General features: G+C 41.6%; 2 protein-coding genes and 1 long non-coding RNA gene across 4 annotated transcripts; 1 reads left to right on the forward strand and 2 right to left on the reverse strand.

Moving 5' to 3' along the window:
- Positions 1–12,804, reverse strand: LOC133651178 (uncharacterized). Its single transcript, XR_009826387.1, has 4 exons — positions 11,800–12,804; positions 7,100–7,198; positions 846–919; positions 1–533 (listed from the first exon to the last, which is right to left on the reverse strand). It is a non-coding gene; the product is annotated as an uncharacterized LOC133651178 (long non-coding RNA).
- On the forward strand, positions 878–18,743 carry aifm5 (apoptosis inducing factor mitochondria associated 5). The gene is made up of 18 exons (XM_062049168.1): positions 878–933; positions 1,003–1,112; positions 1,213–1,322; positions 2,422–2,466; positions 2,568–2,649; positions 6,733–6,845; positions 6,941–7,027; positions 7,113–7,204; positions 7,319–7,449; positions 16,108–16,223; positions 16,297–16,368; positions 16,445–16,508; positions 16,572–16,648; positions 16,729–16,846; positions 18,063–18,161; positions 18,346–18,421; positions 18,538–18,642; positions 18,710–18,743. Exons 2-18 carry the CDS (start codon positions 1,004–1,006, stop codon positions 18,741–18,743), a joined length of 1,530 nt encoding a protein of 509 aa, XP_061905152.1. The 5' UTR covers positions 878–933; position 1,003.
- liat1 (ligand of ATE1) lies at positions 18,516–26,821 on the reverse strand. Of its 2 annotated transcripts, XR_009826386.1 has the most exons (3): positions 26,099–26,821; positions 22,830–23,281; positions 18,516–18,807 (listed from the first exon to the last, which is right to left on the reverse strand). XR_009826386.1 is itself a non-coding variant. In XM_062049169.1 (2 exons), the coding sequence occupies exons 1-2, from the start codon at positions 26,211–26,213 to the stop codon at positions 22,914–22,916; spliced, it is 483 nt and encodes a 160-aa protein (XP_061905153.1). In that variant the 5' UTR covers positions 26,214–26,820; the 3' UTR covers positions 20,366–22,913. The 2 variants fall into 2 exon arrangements, 1 of the variants encoding a protein (XP_061905153.1); XM_062049169.1 differs by lacking the exon at positions 18,516–18,807 and having other exon boundaries at positions 20,366–23,281; positions 26,099–26,820.
- Positions 26,822–27,608: the final 787 nt, after the last annotated feature.

Raw genomic sequence — 27,608 nt, forward strand, 5'->3', positions numbered from 1 at the left:
AGCAGAATATTAATAACAGAAAGAAACAACCCTTTTGTGTGAATGAGTGTAAATGGGGGAGGGAGGTTTTTTGGGTTGGTGCACTAATTGTAAGTGTATCTTGTGTTTTTTATGTTGATTTAATAAAAAAAAAAAACCCCAAAAAACCCCAAAAAAAACCAACCCGATATCGATAATAAAAAAACCGATACCGATAATTTCCGATATTACATTTTAACGCATATATCGGCTGATAATATCGGCAGGCCGATATTATCGGACATCTCTAATTAGCTGTGAATCTTTGGGCACCACCCGACTCGATTCAATTCGATTTTTGGGGTTAACGATTCGATTCAGAGGATGCAGATGTTATTTTTCTTGCCTTCACTGACGTGTTGCTGCATCCGTTGTCACGTGGTCCACCTTAATGCAGGTGGTGAGCATCTTGAAACGAGGTCGGTACCAAAGCGTGCAGGTCGGTCTTTGTTCGTCTCCATTCAGAGTGACGCCTGCCTGCTCAGCGTTTTGCACACAAAGCCGGGCGCCTCCGCCTGGAACAACAACACGGTCGCACTGTGAACGCGGACATCAACGCCATTGCATCAGAAGACACTTTTTTTTCTCTTTTTTTTTGACAAAACAGACGTCCCACAGTCCACTCTTGGAGGCGGGTGAAGGTTCGACATGAAGATGTTGCCATGGACACAGAATGGCATCCCGTCATAGGCTGATGAAGTGTGACAGTGAGACCGTGTCAGCGACAAACATGGCTGCCAACCAACCACGTGAGTCAATCGGGTCAGAACTTTTAGAGACTGTCACTTAGTTGATACTAGTTGTGTGCGTGTGTGTGTGTTTAGAACCTCAGGACTTTGTAGACTCTGATCAAGAAGACTTGTCAGGGGAGCTGGTCCAGGCCGTGTGTCTTGAATCGGACCTGCAGGACGGACAGTGAGTGTCAGACGGACCTGAAGATTCTGTGTGTACTAGAAGTGTGTGCGCGTGTGTGTTTTGTGTCAGGATGCTGGAGGTGGAGGTGGGTCACCACAGTGTTCTGCTGACCCGCACCGAGGGTCAGTACAGCGCCATCGGTAACCAGTGCACACACTACGGCGCTCCTCTTAGCAAAGGTGAGTGCAGCTGAACACACATTTTTTATGTGTAAATATATACAGTATGATTGTGTGTGTGTGTGTGTGTGTGTGTGTGTGTGTGTGTGTGTGTGTTTAGGCGTGATTTCGGGGCACCGTGTGCGCTGCCCGTGGCATGGCACCTGCTTTAATGTGCACACTGGAGATGTGGAGGAGTTTCCCGGAATGGACGGTTTACCCTGCCACAAGGTGCACGTGTCTCACACACACACACACACACACACACACACACACACACACACACACACACACACACACACACACACACACACACACACACACACACACACACACACACACACATACATGTCTTGCCTACTTTGTGTGGACCCACGTTTGGTTAGTGGGTTGTGAGGGCCCCCCTTTCCACTATAGCTAGAATGATGAAAAAATATACATCTAGCCCTAGATGGGAGTAGAGAGTTGCAACTAGGGATGTCAGATAATGGCTTTTTGCCGATATCCAATATTCCGATATTGTCCAACTCTTTAATTACCGATACCGATATCAACCGATACCGATATCAACCGATATATGCAGTCGTGGAATTAACACATTATTATGCCTAATTTGGACAACCAGGTATGGTGAAGATAAGGTACTTTTTAAAAAAAATAATAAAATAAGATAAATAAATTAAAAACATTTTCTTGAATAAAAAAGAAAGTAAAACAATATAAAAACAGTTACATAGAAACTAGTAATTAATGAAAATGAGTAAAATTAACTGTTAAAGGTTAGTACTATTAGTGGACCAGCAGCACGCACAATCATGTGTGCTTACGGACTGTATCCCTTGCAGACTGTATTGATATATATTGATATATAATGTAGGAACCAGAATATTAATAACAAAAAAGAAACAACCCTTTTGTGTGAATCAGTGTAAATGGGGAAGGGAGGTTTTTTGGGTTGGTGCACTAATTGTATGTGTATCTTGTGTTTTTATGTTGATTTAATAAAAACAAAAAAAAACAAAACAACAACAACAACAAAAAACAATACCGATAATTAAAAAAACGATACCGATAATTTCCGATATTACATTTTAAAGCATTTATCGGACATCCCTAGTTGCAACCTCACTTCAGAATGCAAAACACACAAAGTAAAAAAAAAGTTTACTTTTGTAGTTGTGAGGACCAGGCAAATGTCCTCACAAGTCAAAAGATCCTCACAGAAAGGGTGTGGTTTATCAAGTGTATGTCCACACAAGGATGGTGAGACAAGTGCACACACACACACACACACACACACACACTTTTAACATATTTTTGTATCTTGAAGGTGATGATCCACAACAACAAAGTTTACGTGTCAGTCAACAAAAAGGTGAACTGCTCCCACAACTTCTTTGTGTGCGTGTACATACGTGCTGACAAGTGTGTGTGTGTGTGTGTGTGTGTGTGTGTCTGTGTGTGATGCTGGTGTAGACATTAGAGCAGCAGAGAAGAATGAAAAAGATGGGGGCTGCGGTGTCAGGGGTCACTCACACCATGCTGCTGCTCGGGGGAGGTGAAACACACACACAAACACACACACATTCTTGGATTTGTTGCCTTCTTGAGACCCTCGGAAAAATGCCTGCCTCTTTAGGACCACCCTTTCTAGATATATAAAGATGTGTATTTACAACATTATTTATTATATACATACTCATACTTGCCAACCTTGAGACCTCCAATATCGGAAGGTGGGGGGTAGGGGGTGGGGGTGGGGCTTGGTCGGGGGTGGGGGGTGGGGGGGAGGTTGGTTGGGGGCGGGGGGCGTGGTTGGGGCGTGGTTATTTACAGCTAGAATTCACCAACTCGAGTATTTCATATATATTTCATATATATATATATATATATATATATATATATGTATGAAATACTTGACTTTCAGTGAATTCTAGCTATATATATATATATATATATATATATATATATATATATATATATATATATATATATATATATATATATATATATATATATATATATATATATATATATATATATATATATATATATATATATATATATATATATATTTATTTTATTTACATATATATAAAAGAAATACTTGAATTTCAGTGTTCCGGTGGCTATCCATTAGATGGCAGTATTGTCCTGTTTAACTTCTCCGTTCATGATGAGTATATCATTTCGGCCACCGTGTTCAATGGAGAAGTCTGTTCTACATATTTACAGGCAACATACACCTTCCCCTTCGAACTGTCCTGGATGAACTGAAATTCTTGTTTCCATTCGTTTTGGAACTTGCAAGCGTATTTCTTCATCTTGCTCGTCGACGGCGTCGCCGTGTCTGCAATTTCCTCGTTCTTCTGCTTCGTCTCCTTGTTGTGTGCGCAGTTGTGCACTCTACGCTCTAAAAGCCCTAGATGTTATGACGTCATTGGGCAGGCAAGCTGTTTATATTGCGGGAAAGCGGACGTGAGAACAGGCTGTCCCCGCTCAGTCTCAGGTCCGCATTGAGCTGGAGGGGGCGTGGCCTCCAGCTCCGGCTGAATACCGGGAGTTTGTCGGGAGAAAATCTCTGCCGGGAGGTTGTCGGGAGAGGCGCTGAATACCGGGATTCTCCCGCTAAAAACGGGAGGGTTGGCAAGTATGTACATACTATGCAAATATAAAAAAGGTAAGCTTTTGGTAATTTTTTTTGGTTTTGTTTGTAAGTGTTTTTTAATCTTCGTTATTTACTTCAAGTTATTACAGTATGTCTCTATATACATATTTATTTATTTATTTTTATAAAAAATTTTGGCCAAAGGGTGTCGCATTTCAATTTCTTAAACGCACTTGATATTTCATATGTTGACCAGAGGGGGAGCACTTTTAAAACCGAAACACAGTCAATTTGAAAAATCCCTCCTTTTTGGGACCACCCTAATTTTGATAGATTTCACCACCGGGGGTGCAAATGAGATCTCTATTTTTTGTAATGTGCTTAATTAAGGCCGATGACAAACAAGTCACGGACCACAGATGGGAGCCATTACCTCCCTGCTTGGCACTCAGCATCAAGGGTTGGAATTGGGGGTTAAATCACCAAAAAAGATTCCCGGGCGCGGCACCGCTGCTGCCCACTGCTCCCCTCACCTCCCAGGGGTGAACAAGGGGATGGGTCAAATGCAGAGGACAAATTTCACCACATCTAGTGTGTGTGTGTGACAATCATTGGTACTTTAACTTTAACTTTGCACCCGTCAATGTTTACTTTTGTATGAACATTACCGTATTTTTCGGACTATAAGTCGCAGTTTTGTTCATAGTTTGGCCGGGGGTGCGACTTACACTCAGGAGCGACTTATGTGTGAAATTATTAACACATTACCGTAAAATATCAAATAATATTATTCAGCTCATTCACGTAAGAGACTAGACGTATAATATTTCATGGGATTTAGCGATTAGGAGTGACAGATTGTTTGGTAAACGTATAGCATGTTCTATATGTTATAGTTATTTGAATGACTCTTACCATAATATGTTACATTAACATACCAGGCACGTTCTCAGTTGGTTATTTATGCCTCATATAACGCAGTGGTCCCCAACCACAGGGCCGCGGCCAGGACCGTTTGGTACCGGGTCGCACAAGAAATTAAAAAAATAATAATAATTATTTTTATTTTTTTTAAATCAACATAAAAAACACTCATATATCAATATAGATCAATACAGTCTGCAGGGATACAGTCCGTAAGCACACATGATTGTATTTCTTTATGAAACCCCCCCCCAGCCCTCCCCGGTTTTTCAAGCGTTGACCGATCCGCAGCTACAAAAAGGTTGGGGACCACTGATATAACGTACACTTATTCAGCCTGTTGTTCACTATTCTTTATTTATGTTCTATTGCCTTTCAAATGTCTATTCTTGGTGTTGGCTTTTATCAAATAAATGTCCCCAAAAAATGCGACTTATACTCCAGTGCGACTTATATATGTTTTTTCCCTTCTTTATCATGCATTTCCGGTCGGTGCGACTTATACTCAGGAGCGACTTATAGTCCGAAAAATACGGTATATCAACCAAAAATCCTGACTTTGGAGCAATGTTCACGGACTCTAGTATTTGACTCTCTATTATAGGGGTCACCAACCTTTTTGAAACCAAGAGCTACTTCTTGGGTAGTGATTAATGCGAAGGGCTACCAGTTTGATACACACTTAAATAAATTGCCAGAAATAGCCAATTTGCTCAATTTACCTTTAACTCTATGTTATTATTAATAATTAATGATATTTACACTTAACTGAACTGTTTAAAAGAGGAGAAAACACGAAAAAAAAGACAATTAAATTTTGAAACATAGTTTATCTTCAATTTCGACTCTTTAAAATTCAAAATTCAACCGAAAAAAAGAAGAGGAAAAACTAGCTAATTCGAATCTTTTTGAAAAAATTAAAAAAATAATTTATGGAACATCATTAGTAATTTTTCCTGATTAAGATTAATTTTAGAATTTTGATGACATGTTTTAAATAGGTTAAAATCCAATCTGGACTTTGTTAGAATATATAACAAATTGGACCAAGCTATATTTCTAACAAAGACAAATCATTATTTCTTCTAGATTTTCCAGAACAAAAATTTTTAAAAGAAATTCAAAAGACTTTGAAATAAGATTTAAATTTATTCTACAGATTTTCTAGATTTGCCGGAATAATTTCTTTGAATTTTAATCATAATAAGTTTGAAGAAATATTTCACAAATATTCTTCGTCGAAAAAACAGAAGCTAAAATGAAGAATTCAATTAAAATTTATTTTTTATTCTTTACAATTAAAAAAATAAATTTACTACATTGATTTAAATTGTCAGGAAAGAAGAGGAAGGAATTTAAAAGATAAAAAGGTATATGTGTTTAAAAATCCTAAAATCATTTTTAAGGTTGTATTTTTTCTCTAAAATTGTCTTTCTGAAAGTTATAAGAAGCAAAGTAAAAAAATTAATGAATTTATTTAAACAAGTGAAGACCAGGTCTTTAAAATATTTTCTTGGATTTTCAAATTTTATTTGAGTTTTGTCTCTCTTAGAATTAAAAATGTCGGGCAAAGCGAGACCAGCTTGCTAGTAAATAAATACAATTTAAAAAATAGAGGCAGCTCACTGGTAAGTGCTGCTATTTGAGCTATTTTTAGAACAGGCCAGCGGGCTACTCATCTGGTCCTTACGGGTTACCTGGTGCACGCGGGCACCGCGTTGGTGACCCCTGCTCTATTAGATGCAATGGTTTTCCGTATTGGGACCATGATTTTGGTCCTAACTTGTTCAACGGTCCTCATAAGGAAGGTACTTTTCCTTGTTGATGTCTCAAGAAGGGTACAAATACAAGAACACACACACACACACACACAAACACACACACAGCGTAGCTCGGTTGGTAGAGCGGCCGTGCCAGCAACCTGAGAGTTCCAGGTTCGATCCCAGCTTCTGCCATCCTAGTCACAGCTGTTGTGTCCTTGGGCAAGACACTTCGCCCACTTGCTCCCAGTGCCACCCACAGTGGTTTAAAAATTTAACTTTTTCACTACGTAAAGCGCTTCGAGTCACTAGAGAAAAGCGCTATATAAACATAATTCACTTCACACAGGTGTGGCGTCGCTGATCTGCGCGGAGACATTACGCCAGGAGAACTTTGGGGGAAGAATCGTCATGGTAACCAGAGACGAGCTTCTGCCTTATGACAAGACGCGACTCAGCAAGGTGGGAGTGTGACACAACAACAACACAACTGCAGGTACATAAGTGACCCCCCCCCCCCACACACACATACACACACACACACACACACACTCCAGGTGATGAACGTGGACAGTGAGAGCATCTTGTTGAGGAGGATGGACTTTTACCACAAATACGACATCGAAGTCCAGCTTAGGAAAGAAGTGAGTCTACTCCATGTTGTGTGTGTTTATGTGTGTGTGTGTGTGTGTAGTGCACGTCACATGGACACTCACTCTGGCTGTGCAGGCGGTGTCTGTGGACACGGACAAGAAGACGGTGACGTTTGACGACGGCTCTGTGCAGCGTTACGATCAGCTGCTCATCGCCACGGGCTGCAGGTGACAACAAACACACGACGGTTAGTGTGATAGAGTGCATGTGTGTGTGTTTGTGTGTGTGTGTGTGTGTGTGTGTGGTGCACGTGAGTCAGCGCGAGTGTGTGTGTCGCGCAGAGCTAAAGGTCTGGATGTCTCCGGCATGGAGTTGGACAACATCAAGAAGTTGGAGACGCCAGAGGACGCGCGTCAGATCCACACCTCCTGTCTGGGTTGTGACGTGGTCGTCGTGGGGACCTCCTTTGTTGGTAAGAGCCGTGTGTGAAAACAAGAACAAGGTGTGGTGCATTGTGGGAAAAAAGTCTCACCGCTATGGGTTTCAATCGAAGCGCTTCCGTTCCTTGGAACCTCGATTTACAAACACAATTGGCTGTTGAATGGGTTCGTAAATCAAAAAGTTTGTACATAGAAGCACATTTCTCCATAAGAAACAATGTCAATAATTGATTCCAGCCTCAACAAAACCGTGTGTGAGAACAACAACGTGGTGTGGTGCATTGTGGGAAGAAAGTCTCACGCTATGGGTTTCAATCGAAGCGCTTCAGTTCATTGGAACCTCGATTTACAAACACAATTGGCTGTTGAATGGGTTCGTAAATCAAAAAGTTTGTACATTGAAGCACATTCCTCCATAAGAAACAATGTCAATAATTGGTTCCAGCCTCGACAAAACCGTGTGTGAAAACAAGAACGTGGTGTGGTGCATTGTGGGAAGAAAGTCTCACCGCTATGAGTTTCAATCGAAGCGCCTCAGTTCAGTGGAACCTCGATTTACGATTGGTTGTTCAACAGGTTTGTAAATAAAAAAGTTTGTACATTGAAGCAAATTTCTCCATAAGGAACAATGTTAATATTTGGTTCCAGCCTCGACAAAAGCCCATATTTTAGTGAAGATTTGTAGACTTTGAACACAATATAAAATGCTAGACAGCAATGGTCCCCAACCTTTTTGTAACTGCGGACCGGTCAACGCTTTAAAATTAGTCCCACGGACCGGGTGGGGGGGTGGGAGGGGGTGATTTATTTATTTTTATTCATTTTTTTGTCATTAAAAAATACAATCATGTGTGCTTACGGACTGTATCCCTGCAGACTGTATTGATCTATATTGATATATAATGTTATGTAATTGTAAGTGTATGTTGTGTTTTTTATGTTGATTTAAAAAAATAAAATTAAAAAAAAAAAATATATATATATATATATATATATGTATATATATATATATATATATATATATATATATATATATATATATATATATATATATATATATATATATATATATATATATATATATATATGTATATATATATATATTTTTTTTTTCTTCTTTTTTTTCTTGTGCGGCCACGGACCGGTACCGGTGGTTGGGGACCACTGCTATACAGTACTGTACGTCAAACAAACATTTCCAGCGGTGATGGATCACTTCCATTTGTCAACAGGCCAAAACATGCTAAAGTGTGCTGTGTGCGCTGCTCTGTCGACATGCACACACACACACACACAGAACTCCCTTTGGTGCCCTCATAAATGATCAGAAATCACAAAAGTCCTTCACAATCGTCTTGCTCCAATAGTAAACGTTTAAAAAAGTCAAATCCACCCACATTGACATTGGCAAGGAGACCGACAGAGGGAGAAGGGACGGAGTGGTACACGCAAAAACCTTGAAAGACACAATAAGTCTGCTCTGGCATGTTTTTCCAGAAAAGTCTGATCTCATCACAAATAAAACTTGTATTTGTGAGCGCCATTAAAGGCCTACTGAAACCCACTACTACCGACCACGCAGTCTGATAGTTTATATATCAATGATGAAATCTTAACATTATAACACATGCCAATACGGCCGGGTTAACTTATAAAGTGACATTTTAAATTTGCCGCTAAACTTCCGGTTCGAAACGCCTCTGCGGATGACGTATGCGCGTGACGTAGCCCGGCGAACACGGGTATGCCTTCCACATTGAAGCCGATACGAAAAAGCTCTGTTTTCATTTCATAATTCCACAGTATTCTGGACATCTGTGTTCGTGAATCTGTTTCAATCATGTTCATTGCATTATGGAGAAGGAAGCCAAGCAAGCAAAGAAGAAAGTTGTCGGTGCGAAATGGACGTATTTTTCGAACGTAGTCAGCCACAACAGTACACAGCCGGCGCTTCTTTGTTTACATTCCCGAAAGATGCAGTCAAGATGGAAGAACTCGGATAACAGAGACTCTAACCAGGAGGACTTTTGATTTGGATACACAGACGCCTGTAGAGAACTGGGACAACACAGACTCTTACCAGGATTACTTTGATTTGGATGACAAAGACGCAGACGTGCTACTGTGAGTATGCAGCTTTGGCTTTTTTTTGCGTATGTACGTAACTTTTTTAAAATATATAAGCTTTATGAACCTTGGGTTAGGTGAACGGTCTTTTGGGCTGAGTGATTGTGTGTGTTGATCATGTGTTTGAATTGTATTGGCGTGTTCTATGGAGCTAGGAGCTAGCAGAGGAGCTAGGAGCTAGCATAACAAACACGCAGGTGTTATTATGCAGGATTAATTTGTGGCATATTAAATATAAGCCTGGTTGTGTTGTGGCTAATAGAGTATATATATGTCTTGTGTTTATTTACTGTTGTAGTCATTCCCAGCTGAATATCAGGTACCGTGAGTATGCAGCCTTGGCTGCTAAACATTCGATAACTTGACCGTATGTGCGCGTCACGTACGTAACTTTTTAAAAATATATAAGCTTTATGAACCTTGGGTTAGGTAAACTGTCTTTTGGGCTGAGTGATTGTGTGTGTTGATCAGGTGTTTGAATTGTATTGGCGTGTTCTATGGAGCTAGGAGCTAGCAGAGGAGCTAGGAGCTAGCATAACAAACACGCAGGTGTTTTTATGCAGGATTAATTTGTGGCATATTAAATATAAGCCTGGTTGTGTTGTGGCTAATAGAGTATATATATGTCTTGTGTTTATTTACTGTTGTAGTCATTCCCAGCTGAATATCAGGTCACCCTCGGCTCTCACAGCATCTTCCCTATCTGAATAGCTTCAACTCCCCACTAGTCCTTCACTTGCACTTTACTCATCCACAAATCTTTCATCCTCGCTCAAATTAATGGGGAAATTGTCGCTTTCTCGGTCCGAATCTCTCTCACTTCATGCGGCCATCATTGTAAACAATAGGGAACTTTGCGTATATGTTCAACTGACTACGTCACGCTACTTCCGGTAGGTGCAAGCCTTTTTTTTATCAGATACCAAAAGTTGCAATCTTTATCGTCGTTGTTCTATACTAAATCCTTTCAGCAAAAATATGGCAATATCGCGAAATGATCAAGTATGACACATAGAATAGATCTGCTATCCCCGTTTAAATAAAAAAAATTCATTTCAGTAGGCCTTTAATGTACTTTTCGAAATCAGTTTTTTTCTTTTTAACTCCACAGCGATTCCCCCCATTCTTCTGGTCTGTTTTCTCGTTGGGACAAATATTGAGTTAGCAAAATGGACAAAGCTTGTCAAAAGGCCCAAAAAATAGAGAAAAGGCACACACGCTGAAGCACTGAGAAGTGACTAGTCCAGGGGTCGGCAACCCAAAATGTTGAAAGAGCCATATTGGACCAAAAATACAAAAACAAGTCTATCTGGAGCCGCAAAAAATTAAAAGCCATATTACATGTGTCATGAGATATAGATGTAATTAAGAGGACTTAAAGGAAACTAAATGAGCTCAAATATAGCTACAAATGAGGCATAATGATGCAATATGTACATATAGCTAGCCCAGGGGTCGGCAACCCAAAATGTTGAAAGAGCCATATTGGACCAAAAATACAAAAACAAATCTGTCTGGAGCCGCAACAAATTAAAAGCCATATTACATACAGATAGTGTGTCATGAGATATAAATTGAATTAAGAGGACTTAAATGAAACTAAATGAGCTCAAATATAGCTACAAATGAGGCATAATGATGCAATATGTACATATAGCTAGCCTAAATAGCATGTTAGCATCGATTAGCTTGCAGTCATGCAGTGACCAAATATGTCTGATTAGCACTCCACACGAGTCAATAACATCAACAAAACTCACCTTTGTGCATTCATGCACAACGTTAAAAGTGTGGTGGACAAAATGAGACAGAAAAAGAAGTGGCATAAAACACGTCCTAGAAAGTCGGAGAAACTTATACATTTAAACAAACTAAGGTGAGTTCAAGGACCGCCAAAATTAGTAGGACAAAACGGCGCTTGCCAAATACTTGAATCAGTGAAGCATGTTTAATATAAACAGTGTGATTTATAACAATTAGGGAGGTTTGTGTCATGTTTGTCATACAGAAACCATATTAAAACAAAAAATATATTTTTTCCCCCTCATCTTTTTCCATTTTTCATACATTTTTGAAAAAGCTTCAGAGAGCCACTAGGGCGGCGCTAAAGAGCCGCATGCGGCTCTAGAGCCGCGGGTTGCCGACCCCTGAGCTAGCCTAAATAGCATGTTAGCATCGATTAGCTTGCAGTCATGCAGTGACCAAATATGTCTGATTAGCACTCCACACAAGTCAATAACATCAACAAAACTCACCTTTGTGCACTCACGCACAACGTTAAAAGGGTGGTGGACAAAATGAGACAGAAAAAGAAGTGGCATAAAACACGTCCTAGAAAGTCGGAGAAAGTTATACAAGTAAACAAACTATACGGTGAGTTCAAGGACCGCCAAAATAAGTAGGACAAAACGGCGCTCGCCAAATACTCGAATCAGTGAAGCATGTTTAATATAAACAGTGTGATTTATAACAATTAGAGAGGTTTGTGTCATGTTTGTCCTCCTACAGAAACCATACTAAAACAAAAAAATAGATTTTTTTCCCCTCATCTTTTTCCATTCTTCATACATTTTTGAAAAATCTCCAGAGAGCCACTAGGGCGGCGCTAAAGAGCCGCATGCGGCTCTAGAGCCGCGGGTTGCCGACCCCCGGACTAGTCAGTCATGTACTGGGCAGCAAGTGATGTGGGAGGCTCCGCCTACGCAACAATTCATGGAGTTTGGTACTTTTATGAATTTATTATGGGTCTACTGGAAATGTGAGCAAATGTGCTGGGTCAAAAGTATACATACAGCAATGTTAATATTTGCTTACATGTCCCTTGGCAAGTTTCACTGCAATAAGGCGCTTTTGGTAGCCATCCACAAGCTTCTGGTTGAATTATTGACCACTCCTCTTGACAAAATTGGTGCAGTTCAGCTAAATTGGTTGGTTTTCTGACATGGACTTGTTTCTTCAGCATTGTCCACACGTTTGTCCATTCTAAAACCTTAATTCTAGCCTGATTTAGCCATTCCTTTACCACTTTTGACGTGTGTTTGGGGTCATTGTCCTGTTGGAACACCCAACTGCGCCCAAGACCCAACCTTGGGGCTGATGATTTTAGGTTGTCCTGAAGAATTTGGAGGTAATCCTCCTTTTTCATTGTCCCATTTACTCTCTGTAAAGCACCAGTTCCATTGGCAGCAAAACAGGTCCAGAGCATAATACTACCATCACCATGCTTCATGGTAGGGATGGTGTTCCTGGGATTAAAGGCCTCACCTTTTCTCCTCCAAACATATTGCTGGGTATTGTGGCCAAACAGCTCAACTTTTGTTTCATCTGACCACAGAACTTTCCTCCAGAAGGTCTTATTTTTGTCCATGTGATGTGATATGAAACAAAAATTGAGCTGTATGGCCACAATACCCAACAAAATGTTTGGAGGAGAAAAGGTGAGGCCTTTAATCCCAGGAACACCATGTCTACCGTCAAGCATGGTGACGGTGCGACACAAAATGACTGAGTGAATGAAGTTGTCGTACACGGAGACACAGTTTCCACACAAAGGTATATTTGGCTACCTCTAAAACAGTGGTTCTTAAACCTGGGTTTAAGAACACTATGGGTTGGGTGAGTCGGCCTCAGGGGTTCGGCGGAGGTCAAAACACACCCGACTCATCGTGTAAATACAAACTTCTCCCTATCGGCGTATTACGGATACGGAAACAGCAGACTGATTTGCAGGTGTGTAATTTGTTGTGAGTTTATGCACTGTGTTGGTTTTGTTGTTTGAACAAGGTGAAGTTCATGCACGGTTCATTTAAAAAAACAAACATGGTAACACTTTAGTATGGGGAACATATTGACCATTAATTAGTTGCTTATTAACATGCAAATTAGTAACATATTGGCTCTTAACTAGTCATTATTAAATACTTATTAATGCCTTATTCGGCATGGCCTTAATATAACCCTAACCCTCTAACTAGAGATGTCCGATAATATCGGTCTGCCGATATTATCGGCCGATAAATGCGTTAAAATGTAATATCGGAAATTATCGGTATCGTTTTTTAAATTATCAGTATCGTTTTTTTATTTTTTTATTTTTTATTAAATCCACATAAAAAACACAAGATACACTTACAATTAGTGCACCAACCCATAAAACCTCCCTCCCCCATTTACACTCATTCACACTCATTCACACAAAAGGGTTGTTTCTTTCTGTTATTAATATTCTGGTTCCTACATTATATATCAATATATATCAATACAGTCTGCAAGGGATACAGTCTGTAAGCACACATGATTGTGCGTGCTGCTGGTCCACTAATAGTACTAACCTTCAACAGTTAATTTTACTAATTTTCATTAATTACTAGCTTCTATGTAACTGTTTTTATATTGTTTTACTTTCTTTTTTATTCAAGAAAATGTTTTTAATTTATTTATCTTATTTTATTTGATTCATTTTTTTAAAAAGTACCTTATCTTCACCATACCTGGTTGTCCAAATTAGGCATAATAATATGTTAATTCCACGACTGTATATATCGGTTGATATCGGTATCGGTAATTAAAGAGTTGGACAATATCGGCATATCGGATATCGGCAAAAAGCCATTATCGGACATCCCTACCTCTAACCCTAACCAAATAACTCTAAATTAAGTCTTTGTTACTTAGAATATGTTCCCCTAGTGTCCAAAGAACTCTAAATTAAGTATTTATTACTTAGAATATGTTCCCCATACTAAAGTGTTACCAAAAAAATATAACTTTGTCTTGAATTTGAAAAAAACCCCCAACATTTTATTTTTCACTAAAGAAAGGTTTGGTGAATGCGCATATGAAACTGGTGGGGTTCGGTACCTCCAACAAGGTTAAGAACCACTGCTCTAAAAGTTTGTAAATGGCAAATTTTGCAAACAGAGGGATTTGTGAATCAAGTTCCGCTGTACTTTGCAAAATGGAGTGCACTCAAAATGTACACAATGTTGAGTGCAAAGGGGTAGACACTTACCAGCCTCGGAAGTCGCCATTTTGGCTCTATAGCGGGTGGCGAGATTCAGTGTTAAAAAGAAGAGAAGAAGAAGTGGGTAAATATATTTATATACTGTATATACACTACCGTTCAAAAGTTTGGGGTCACCCAAACAATTTTGTGGAATAGCTTTCAATTCTAAGAACAAGAATAGACTGTCGAGTTTCAGATGAAAGTTCTCTTTTTCTGGCCATTTTGAGCGTTTAATTGACCCCACAAATGTGATGCTCCAGAAACTCAATATGCTCAAAGGAAGGTCAGTTTTGTAGCTTCTGCAACGAGCTAAACTGTTTTCAGATGTGTGAACATGATTGCACAAGGGTTTTCTAATCATCAATTAGCCTTCTGAGCCAATGAGCAAACACATTGTACCAGGCCTGGCCCTAACCAATCTGGCGCCCTAGGCAAGATTTTAGGTGCCCCCCCCCCCCCCCCCCCCCCCCCCACATCGGCAGTGAAGTGTATATACTCACAAGAAACCGAATAGCTTTGTCTTTGACCTTTTTTTTTACTTAAAGAAAGCAAATGAACATATTATATGAGAATGTTATGTTATGATTATCTTTAACCGAATCACAGCAGTGCTCAAATTAAAAAACAGCATTCCCTCTCATGTGATATTGCTTAATTAACATTAATGATGTGCACTTTAACAACTACGCTTACAACTACACCTAATATATAAAGGGATGGAAAAGTGACTATTACCTGCAGGGCACCTGACAGTTTTGGCCGTTTTGACATCTTGTGTTGATTTTTTGATGTGGTAAGAGTCATGATACGGGAAGGGAGGGGGCGCACCGTGCGGAGGGATGGGGGGTGCGTAATGTTGTAACAAATAATATTTCTATTAAATAGGCTTTACTTTGCATTTTAATTAACGTGGGATTATTTTTTGTATTTAGAAATAATTGTACCAACTTTTTTTTTTTTTTTTCCCTCCAACATTTGTGGCACTGGCTTGGCGCCCCCTGGTGGACGGCGCCCTTAGCATTTGCCTATACGGCCTATGCCACGGGCCGGCCCTGCATTGTACCATTAGAACACTGGAGTGATAGTTGCTGGAAATGGGCCTCTATACACCTATGTAGATATTGCACCAAAAACCAGACATTTGCGGCTAGAATAGTCATTTACCACATTAGCAATGTATAGAGTGTATTTCTTTCAAGTTAAGACTAGTTTAAAGTTATCTTCATTGAAAAGTACAGTGCTTTTCCTTCAAAAATAAGGACATTTACATGTGACCCCAAACTTTTGAACGGTAGAGTACATATATACTGTATATATATATATATATATATATATATATATATATATATATATATATATATATATATATATATATATATATATATATATATATATATATATATATATATATATATATTGCAATGCAGTGACAATAATGGATTTGGGACAGCACTACACAATTAAAGTGTGCACCCTCGGGAACTAAGTACACAGTAATTAGTGTACTTGTGGTACTTGGAGAAGGGTCCCACTTGAGACGTTTCCATGTGCACCACAGGCATGGAGGTGGCGTCCTATTTGGTGGACAAGGCTTCCAGCATCACGGTGATCGGCAGCAGCGAGCTGCCCTACCAGAACACGCTGGGACCCGAGATCGGCCGAGTCACCATGGCGGTGAGCACGACTCAGCACGATGCGTCACGTGACATCAGAGCAAAGCGTGAGCGAGGCTGTGTGGATCCGGCAGATGTTGGCCGAGAAGAACGTGAGCTTCCACATGAACGACAACATCAGCGAGGTCCGGGGCGTGCACGGAAAGGTACGTCGTTGCTCACCTTAGCTGCAGGGGTCCCCCTGTAGGGGCCGCGGGTCACCTGTGTGCCTGCTCCCTGAAGGTCAACCAGGTGGTGCTGAGGAGCGGAAAGGTCGTCCGGGTGGACATTCTGATCGTGGCTATCGGTACGTTGATTTCAATTCACGCTTCGGGACCGCCATCGCGGACTTCCTCTTCTGTGCCAGCAGGCGTCGTCCCGAACTCAGAGTTCCTGCGAGGAAGTCCCATCAAGTTGGACTCCAGGTGGTTCGTACATGTGGACAAGGTCAGCCTCAGGTCCCTGATGATGATGATGATGACGATGATGATGATCTTCCCTCAGCTGAAAAACCTTCCCTCCCACAGCACATGCGTACCAACGTGGACGGCGTGTTCTGCGGGGGCGACGTGGCCACCTTCCCCCTGACTATGGCGAAGGACCGACGCATCAACATCGGACACTGGCAGATGGCGCAGGCGCACGGTGATGAGCAACGTGCGCGTGTTTGACGTCCTGATGATGAGGATGATGATGATGATGATGATGAGTGTGATGATGGTATGAGGAGGATGATGAGTGAGATGATGGTGATGAGTGTGATGATGATGAGTGTGATGATGGTGATGAGTGTGATGATGATGAGTGTGATGATGATGAGTGTGATGATGGTGATGAGTGTGATGATGATGAGTGTGATGATGGTGATGAGTGTGATGATGATGAGTGTGATGATGGTGATGAGTGTGATGATGATGAGTGTGATGATGATGAGTGTGATGATGGTGATGAGTGTGATGATGATGAGTGTGATGATGGTGATGAGTGTGATGATGATGAGTGTGATGATGGTGATGAGTGTGATGATGATGAGTGAGATGATGGTGATGAGTGTGATGATGATGAGTGTGATGATGGTATGAGGAGGATGATGAGTGTGATGATGGTGATGAGTGTGATGATGGTGATGAGTGTGATGATGGTGATGAGTGTGATGATGATGAGTGAGATGATGGTGATGAGTGTGATGATGGTGATGAGTGTGATGATGATGAGTGAGATGATGGTGATGAGTGTGATGATGATGAGTGTGATGATGGTATGAGGAGGATGATGAGTGTGATGATGGTGATGAGTGTGATGATGATGAGTGTGATGATGATGAGTGTGATGATGATGACTGAGATGATGGTATGATGAGGATGAGGATAGTATGATGTGGATGAGTGATGATGATGAGTGTGATGATGATGATGATGTGTTGTTTAGGGAGGATAACAGATGATGATGATGATGATAATGTGTTTTTTCCGGGAGATAGCAGATGATGATGATGATGATAATGTGTTGTTTTGGGAGATAGCAGATGATGATGATGATGATGATGATAATGACAATGATGATGATGATGATGACAATGTGTTGTTTAGGGAGGATAGCAGATGATGATGATGATGATAATGTGTTGTTTCGGGAGGATAGCAGATGATGATGATGATGATGATGGGTTGTTCAGGTAGGATAGCAGATGATGATGATGATGATGATCATTAAAATGAAAACGATGATGTGTTGTTCAGGGAGGATAGCAGATGGTGATGACAATGATGATGATGTGTCGTTTAGGGAAGATAGCAGATGATGATAATAATGACGATGATGATGATGATGATGATAATGACAACGATGATGCGTTGTTCAGGGAGGACAGCTGCTCTCAACATGCTGAAGCAAGACTCTCCTGTCAACTCTGTCCCGTTCTACTGGACCGTGGTGCTGGGAAAGACTATCCGCTACGCAGGTTGGACATCTTCATCTTCTCATCATGATGGCATAATAACTTGAGAGAAAGGAAGTGACAACTCTCCATGACGGCCCTTTGTGGTTGACAGCAGCACGGTTGAGCGCCCCCTAGCGCCAGGGAGTGTATGAAAGGTGTAGTTCCATGCTTGTCAAGACTGTCACTAGCTGTGTTGTGAGTGCAGGCTACGGGGAAGGATACACTGAAATAGTCATGAAAGGAAACTTTGAGGACAGGAAGTTCCTCGCGTTGTACATAAAGTGAGTGCTCAACACACACACACACACACACACACACACACACACACACACACACACACACACACACACACACACACACACACACACTTTTTACCGTGAAGTGTTTCCTCGTGCAGGGACGATGAGGTCATAGCGGCGGCCAGCTTGAACTATGACCCGGCGGTGTCTGCAGTGGCCGAGAGACTGGTTTCAGGACGAGTCATTACCAGGGACGAAGCTCTGTGAGACAACACACACATTACAACACGGACACACACACATGTGGACAAACACACTTGTCTGTGTCAGATCTGACGACCTGAGCTGGCTGCAGTTGTCCTGACGGAGGCGCCCCACCAGGTCTTCTTCGCCAGGTGGACTCAGGTTCCGCACGGACTGGATGAAGACTGAAAAGACATAAGCGCGCAAACAACACATACCTCACCTTTGTACAACTTTGTGGTCGCACATCTTTGTGGAACGTTCCACTTCAGGGACGGAGGTCGTCACTTTTGTCTCCGAGTTAGTCCTCTTTTTTACACCTAACACACTTTTTAACTGCACGCCCCGCCCCCAACACTCAGGTGCTCTTTAGGAGGGCGGGGTCAGAGATGTGTAGAAGACAACTCTTGGTATGATTGACAGTCCTCAAGTCATTTCACTTTATTGTCCAATTATTATTATTAGTTTTAATGCTGACTAAAATAAAGGCAACATTTTTTTTTTATTGAATTGTTAGGACGCACCACCTAACTCAGGGGTCGGCAACCCGCGGCTCCGGAGCCGCATGCCGCTCTTTGACCACTCTGATGCGGCTCAGCTGCATACTTGCCGACCCCCCCGATTATCCCAGGAGATTTATGGATCTCAGTGCCTCTCCTACATAACTCCCAGGGAAAATATAATCCTATTTTCACTCTAATTACTCAATTAAGGGCGTGCCCTAATTGAACTGCAGTAATTATCCTCTATGGCATTTACAAACAGCGTGCCAGCCCGGCCACATGTTGTTTGTAGCTTCTACTTGTGCACGTAGGAGACAGCAAAGCATACTTAGTCATCAGCCACACAGCTTACACTGACGGTAGCCGTAGCGTATAAAACAACTTTAACACTGTTACGTTACAAATATGCGCCACACTGTGAACCCACACCAAAAAAGAATGAAAAACCGTAACACAACATAACACAACACAACCAATACCCAGAATCCCATGCAGCCCTAACTCTTCCGGTCTAGATTATACACCCCCGCTACCACCAAACCCCCCCACACACATCAAACACCCCCCCCCCTCCGTGCGTCGGTTGAGCGGAAGAGTTAGTGCTGCATGGGATTCTGGGTATTTGTTGTGTTGTGTTTATGTTGTGTTACAGTGCAGATGTTCTCCAGAAATGTGTTTGTCATTCTTTTTTGGTGTGGGTTCAAAGTGTGGCGCATATTTGTAACGTCCATCCATTTTCTACCGCTTATTCCCTTCGGGGTCGCGGTGGGCGCTGGAGCCTATCTCAGCTACAATCGGGCGGAAGGCGGGGTACACCCTGGATAAGTCGCCACCTCATCGCAGGGCCAACACAGATAGACAGACAACATTCACACTCACATTCACACACTAGGGCCAATTTAGTGTTGCCAATCAGCCTATCCCCAGGTGCATGTCTTTGGAGGTGGGAGGAAGCCGGAGTACCCGGAGGGAACCCACGCAGTCACGGAGAGAACATGCAAACTCCACACAGAAAGATCCCGAGCCCGGGATTGAACTCACGACTACTCAGGGCCTTCGTATTGTGAGGCAGACGCACTAACCCCTCTTCCACCGTGCTGCCCTATTTGTAACGTAACAGTGTTAAAGTTGTTTTTGTACGGCTACCGTCAGTGTAAGCTGTGTGGCTGCTGACCTAGTACGCCTTGCTGTCACTTACGTGAGCAAGCTGAAACTGCATTCTACATGTGGTCTAGCAGGTACACTGTTAGGGCAGACTGTAGAGGGCGCCAAAAGCAGTGCCATCACGCTCTGATGTTCTGGAGTCTCCCGGAAATAGTGAGAGAGTTGGCAAGTATGACGCTATCAAGCGCCATTCATTCAAAACTCGCGGGCCGCACTATCATCAAATTTCCATGTTATAGTGCGTGCCGGTGCGTGTGTCAGAGACCCCTGGTTAACATAGCCAAAAGCAATTTAAGCTTTGTATGCGGTGTTTTTCATTTTAAAATTAAATTTTTTTTTGTGGCTCCCATTATTTTCTTTAATTTGTGAAACTTGCCAAAATGGCTCTTTGAGTGGTAAAGGTTGCCGACCCCTGACCTAACTGAATCCAGTTTTACAAAATCACTTCTGTTGACGCTGTATTATTAGGTTCGTATAGTAACAATTGTTTCAAAAATATGATGAGTTTGAATTAGCTACATTCACAATCCCTGACATATAAAAATAGATGTTCCTGAATATTTAAGATTGTTAAAAATAAAATGTTGACTATGAAACTCCCTGATGGTTCCCAATCAAAGTACCGTAATTTCCGGACTATAAGCCGCTACTTTTCCCCCTCGTTCTGGTCCCTGCGGCTTATACAAGGGTGCGGCTTATTTACGGCCTGTTCTTCTCCGACACCGACGAAGATGATTTTGGTGGTTTTAGTACGCAGGAGGAAGACGATGACACAATGATTAAAGACTGACTTTTCATATACCGGTAGGCTGGTTATTTTGATAACGTACAGGCGAGCACTTTGTATTACTTTGCACCGTTGTATTATTTGTACTCTGCACGAATGCTGTTCGCCATGTCAAAGATGTGAAAGTTTGATTGAATGATTGAAAGATTGATTGTTAATAAATGGGACGCTTTGCGTTCCCAAACAGTCATCTCTGTCCCGACAATCCCCTCCGTGGTAGCAGGAACCCCTATATACTACGGTAATTACACATCAAAACCCTGCGGCTTATAGTCGGGTGCGGCTTATATATGGAGCAATCAGTATTTTCCCCTAAATTTAGCTCGTGCGGCTTATAGTCAGGTGCGGCTTATAGTCCGGAAATTACGGTAATGATGTATTTAATTATCAATAAAACATCAGTACTGTTTTTCAGTGTCTTTATTTGCTTCTTCTGTCCCCTACCGTGCAGCAGTGGTACTGTCAAGGTGGACATTAAATGTTGTCCGGACTCTTTCTAGAAGGATTCTAAAAGCAAAGCGCTGTAGGCGAGTACTGTACATCAGGCCTGGCCCTAACCAATCTGGCGCCCTAGGCAAGATTTTAGGTGGCGCCCCCCCACATCGGCAGTGAAGTGTATCTACTCACAAGAAACCGAATAGCTTTGTCTTTGACCATTTTTTTTACTTAAAGAAAGCAAATTAACATATTATATGAGAATGTTATGTTATGATTATCTTTAACCGAATCACAGCAGTGCTCAAATTAAAAAACAGCATTCCCTCTCATGTGATATTGCTTATTTAACATTAATGATGTGCACTTTAACAACTAGGCTTACAACTATACCTAATATATAAAGGGGTGGAAAAGTGACTATTACCTGCAGGGCAAACATTAGCTAACCAGAAGGCAATAACAATGTAAACAAAAAACACCTGCTTAAAAGATCTAATACAAATGTCCCTAAGGAATGTAAGGTGGGAGTACTGTAATTACATAACGTTACATTATTATTTTCCATAACAATTTAGCCCCCTCCACAATATTAACCCGACGTTAAAACAGAACTAGCTATTTATTGATTAGCAATTGCCGAATCATGTGACATTAGCTTAATGCTAAAAAGCCAGGTTACTATCACATTCTGTAACAGAAAAATAATTTAATGTAGACTATAACGTTACCTACCTGCTACCTCTGTCTTTTTCTCGTTTCTCCTCCTCTTCTTTTTTCTTTTTTCTTCCCTGGGCACCTGACAGTTTTGGCCGTTTTGACATCTAGTGTTGATTTTTTTGATGTGGTGACGTCCAAAAAAAGAGTCATGATAGGGGAAGGGAGGGGGCGCACCGTGCGGGGGGAGGGTGGGGGGGGGGGGGGGGCATAATGTTGTGACAAACAATATTTCTATTAAATAGGCTTTACTTTGCATTTTAATTAACTTGGGATTATTTTTTGTATTTAGAAATAATAGTACACTTTTTTTTTTTTTTCTCCAACATTTGTGGCACTGGTGTGGCGCCCCCTGATGGACGGCGCCCTTAGCATTTGCCTATACGGCCTATGCCACGGGCCGGCCCTGCTGTACATGCTAAGCTATTTGACGAAAACATTGGCGCCTCAGCAAGGAATAAAACACGTTTATCTAATAATTGATACAATTGTATTTGTATTATTATGATACAAACAAGCTGTGAGCCAAAATGGCCTCCGGGCCGCATTTTGAAGAGCCCCACAATAGTGTTTGATATTGCAATGAAACAAGCTTGATTACCATCAACGTCCTGTGGGTGCTCAGGTCATGTGACTCCTCCTCATGCTGCTGATGAAGTGATCCACAAGAGGAGCCAAGTCCTGCTCACAGACTGTCTGGGCTCAAAATTGGCGACGTCCCTGCAGCGAGCGTGGACGCCTGCTGCACCTCTTGCTGGGCGACATAGCGCCGCCTCCTGTTGACCCGGTACACCTCCAGCCTCTCCTCCTCCGCCTGGGGGTCTTCCACCGCCTCTTCCCACCTCAGGCTCTCCCTCGCCTGTGCGCTGAGCTCGGCCACACGGCACGCCCTCGTGGCGCCGCTTCTTCTGCTCGCCGACAGCTCTTTGACGGGTTTGTCTGCGGGGGGCCGGTCCTTGCTCTTTTTGCAGGCCACACGCAGCTTGGATGTTTGACCTCGGGGCCTCGGGCACGCTGGCGTCAGGGTCAGGTGCACGGCCTCAGGGGGCTTGGCTACAGACGTCAGTTGAGAAAAATGTGATTAGTGACGTGCCTCCATTATGGACTTGAGGAACTTTAAGAACTGTTCATTTAAACTAGAGATGTCCAATAATGGCTTTTTTGCCGATATCCGATATTGTCCAACTCTTAATTACCGATACCGATATATACAGTCGTGGAATTAACACATTATTATGCCTAATTTTGTTGTGATGCATTAAATAATGTAACAAGGTATTCCAAAATAAATCAACTCAAGTTATGGGAAAAAATGCCAACATGGCACTGCCATATTTAGGGTCCGCCCTGTAACCAGTACAAAGGACTCCCTCAGGGAGTACTTTGTACTGGTTACAAAGGAACCTATTGTTATTGTAAGGTTTTATTATTCTTTCTTTCTTCTTCCGCACCGTTGCGCACTACTTTGCCCCCCTTAACATGCTTCAAAACTCACCAAATTTGACACACACATAGAAAAACTGTGACAGCCCACTTTAATAAAAAAACCTAACCCCAAAAATCAAAACTGCTTTCTAGCGCCCCCTAGGAAGTAAACTGCCTCTAACTCCCACTAGGAATGTCGTAGAGACATGAAACAAAAAACCTCTATGTAGGTCTCACTTAGACCTACCTTTCATAATTTCACATCCTCGGGCAAAAACCAACAGGAAGTTGGCAATTTCCCATTTTAGACAAAAATTTAGTAAAAACACTGCTTTTACGTCTTTGACCTCTAATTTGACCCCCTTAAAATACTTCAAAACTCACCAAATTTCTCACACACATCGGGACTGGTGTATTTAAAAAAAATAAAATAATAATTTTTTTTTTTTTACATAAATAAATACAATCATGTGTGCTTACGTACTGTAGCCCTGCAGACTGTATTAATCTATATTGATATATAATGTATATATTGTGATTTTTATGTTGATTTCATTAAAAAAACATTTTTTTTTTTTTTTTTTTTTTAATTTCTTGTGCGGCCCGGTACCAATCGGTCCGCGGACCGGTACCAATCGGTCCGCGGACCGGTACCGGTCCGCGGACCGGTGGTTGGGGACCACTGGCCTAATGTACGGAATAATTTTTTGTTGTGCTTACCGACCTCGAAGCCATTTTATTTAGTGCATGGTGTAATAATAAGTGTGACCAGTAGATGGCAGTCACACATAAGAGATACGTGTAGACTGCAATATGACTCAAGTAAACAACACCAAAATGCCGCTGCTCCGCTTTTGATTGAAGTAAAGTCTGAATGTCATTAAAACAGTGAGCTCCATCTTTTGACACTTCTTCCACTCCCGTCCTTGCACGCTACACCGCTACAACAAAGATGACGGGGAGAAGACGCCGCCGAAGGTGAGCCACGTAAATAAGAAGCGACATCCTGAAGCGACTGTCAGAAAGGGGCTTGAAGATGATCTGTAAAACATAATCTGTGCAACATTTTGAGCAAAGAACCACCATTACATGTTATGTAAACCACAAAAAAGTGTTTTACATTTAGAAAAAATATATATATAATATGACCCCTTAATGTGGTCCAGAACCGGGCCTGGAAGTCCGAACGTGACGCAAGCAGGACATCAGGCTGCAAATGAGCAACATGTGGAATATTCTTAATTGCTGAGTTATGGATTATGATGGAGGCTGACTCATGAAGTCTTGCAGTGATTACATAACTGGAGTCTGGTGCGCCGAATCTACAGTCGTTTTACAGCAAATGACTGTCCAGCACCCCCCGCCACCCCGAAAGGGACAAGCAGTAGAAAATGGATGGCTGGATGGACTGTAAATGGTAAAAACGGTACAGCTTATTTTAGGTTCAAATCGACAGTTTTTTAAACCGTTAAATATAGTCATTGTTTTTACTGTGAATGTAAAAACGGCACTGAGGTTGTTTTTGCGTTCAAATTCTGGCAACTTAATCGGCCCGTTTTTGCACCGTAGAATGTACGATCTTTTTTTGTGTGACAGTGTTTGACTGTAAATTGAAAAAGAGTGGCGCTGTTATTTTTAAGGGGAGATTCTGGCAACCTTAACGGACAGTTTATTTTATTACCGTAAAACAGTCGGATTTTGCGGCAACTGTAAATGTAAAAACGGTATTGCTGTTATTTTAACATAACAGCCAGTTTTTTACCGTAAAATCTACATTGTTTTTTTTCGTTGTTTTTTTTTACAGTATATTACTGTAAATTGAAAACCGTACTCCTTTTTTATTTTTATTTTGGCGACTGTGCTACCAGTTTTTTGTACCGTAAAATATAGTTGTTTTTGCAGTGTACTACTGTAAATGGAAAAACTAATCTATGTATTTAATTCCAATTGTAATAAATAACGACACATTTAAGTTAACTATTTAAAGATGTACTTATCCATGTTAATTTGTCAGATTTATCCCTCCATAACAACACATGCAGGCATTTTGGCTAAATGTGTCTCAATGTTGACAAAATTTTGCAAAAGTTTGTTGGCACAATCAAATGAAAGGGAACATGATGTGATAATTGTTGGGATACACAAGAAGTATTATAGACTAATCTGGATAATAACTGGACGTAGAAAACACTTATATCTCAGTTTAGCCCGGGAGCTCTTTATTTATTTTATCTCTTGGTCGAACGCCGGCATTTCCTCCCACTTCCGGTTAGTGAAGCGCAATACATCCTGTTACAGCAGTAAGGATACAGACTTTCACAATAAAGGTTTAAACCGTAAACATTACAATAATATTATGTGATGACTATACATTTATTTGCAGTTATAAAAGCAGCCGGTAGAGGGCAGCTGTAAGGCAACTAGATACGTGACACTGATGATTACCTGAATGCTGTGTCGACGTTAGTGAGGCAGCGAAGCCTTTTTTCTTCTTTCTTTTCTTCTTTTTGTCTTCTGAGCTGCTACAAATCTTCATCTTGTGGACGTCCTCCTCCGACATGGCGCCGCACCCGCAGGCTAACAAGTCAACAGCGGTTAGCTTCAATCTTCCCCGCTCCCTCAACACAACATACGAGTTAGTCGGCGGGGAAAAGTAGTTTTGGTCTTTTTGATCCGGATTATACGGACTAGATTATTATATATTTTTTTAACTCTTCCGTTAATTTGTATTCATGGAAATGAAGAAGAGAGTTTATGCTACATGGCGCCTTAGCTAGCTTTGACGTTGTCGATCTCGCGCTACTGGACTCGTATCCATGGCAACTAATGTGGGCGGAACAACTTCACTTTCAGGTTCAAGTTTCTACACGACAGTAATGGCTGATGCACCAAGCAGCCGAAATAATCGTATTGGATAAAGGAAATGTTCGAAAAGCGTTATTTAACTATTTTGATAGTAAATGACCAACCGGGAACTTTGTAATAACATTAAACTGCCTCACTAGTTGTTAGTAGTAAGTTACAACAATTAAAAGCGTCAATGTGTGCTAGTTCCGATTTTTCAAAATATCAAATTCTCATTTGGTATCTTCTTTAGGACTTTGTAGCCGTGTTTAATGTTTCTGTGGCTATAAATGTCACTAAAATTGCCACAGGCTCAAACTGCTGTCTCATCAAAGTCTTCTACGTCACTTCCGTGCAGCCGACGTCGGCCGACTCGTGACTGCTTGCGTCATCACGCAGCCAGCTGACCGGCGTGGGAAGCCGGCTGATCAGGGCGTGCGGGCGGTCAGGAGTTGTGTAAAAAGGGGGCTGAAGTCCGGCATTTTGCCTCCTTCGCGGCTGCAGCCCCGCACGTCGGATCCCTGACGCGCACGACGACCGAGCCGGGTGAAGGTTTCGGACTGTGCCGGGGCCGTCGCGTCGTATTTCCGGACCAAAGCGGACCAGCCAGCTGGCTGCTCAGAGGTGGGGCGAGTGTGTTGGCGTGGCTGTGGATCGATCGATTTGTCCCGAACCTCGATGAGGACATTTGAGAAATGGACCTAGACTCCCCCCCCCCAAGTCCAGTTCCCCGCTACAGATCTCGGAACCGCAGTAGTGTGTCGTGCAAATTCCTTCGAGGGGCCTGGGGGGGTTAATGTGGTTCAGAACCGGGCCTGGAAGTCCGAACGTGACGTAAGCAAGACGTCAGGCTGCAAATGAGCAACATGTGGAATATTCTTAATCGTTGAGTTCTTGATTATGACGTAGGCTGACTCATGAAGTCTTGCAGTTGTTACATAACTGGAGTCCGGTGCGGCGAATCTACGGTCGTTTTTACAGCACTGTAAAAAAAAAAAAAAATCCTATTTTTATGGTTAATTTACTCTAAATTTCTACTGTATTTTTTCTATTTTTTTTAAACAGTTTATAAAACTGTAGAATTGAAGACATATCTGTAAATAAACAATCC

This window comes from Entelurus aequoreus, linkage group LG05 (genome assembly GCF_033978785.1).
Source record: "Entelurus aequoreus isolate RoL-2023_Sb linkage group LG05, RoL_Eaeq_v1.1, whole genome shotgun sequence".
NCBI lineage: Eukaryota > Metazoa > Chordata > Actinopteri > Syngnathiformes > Syngnathidae > Entelurus > Entelurus aequoreus.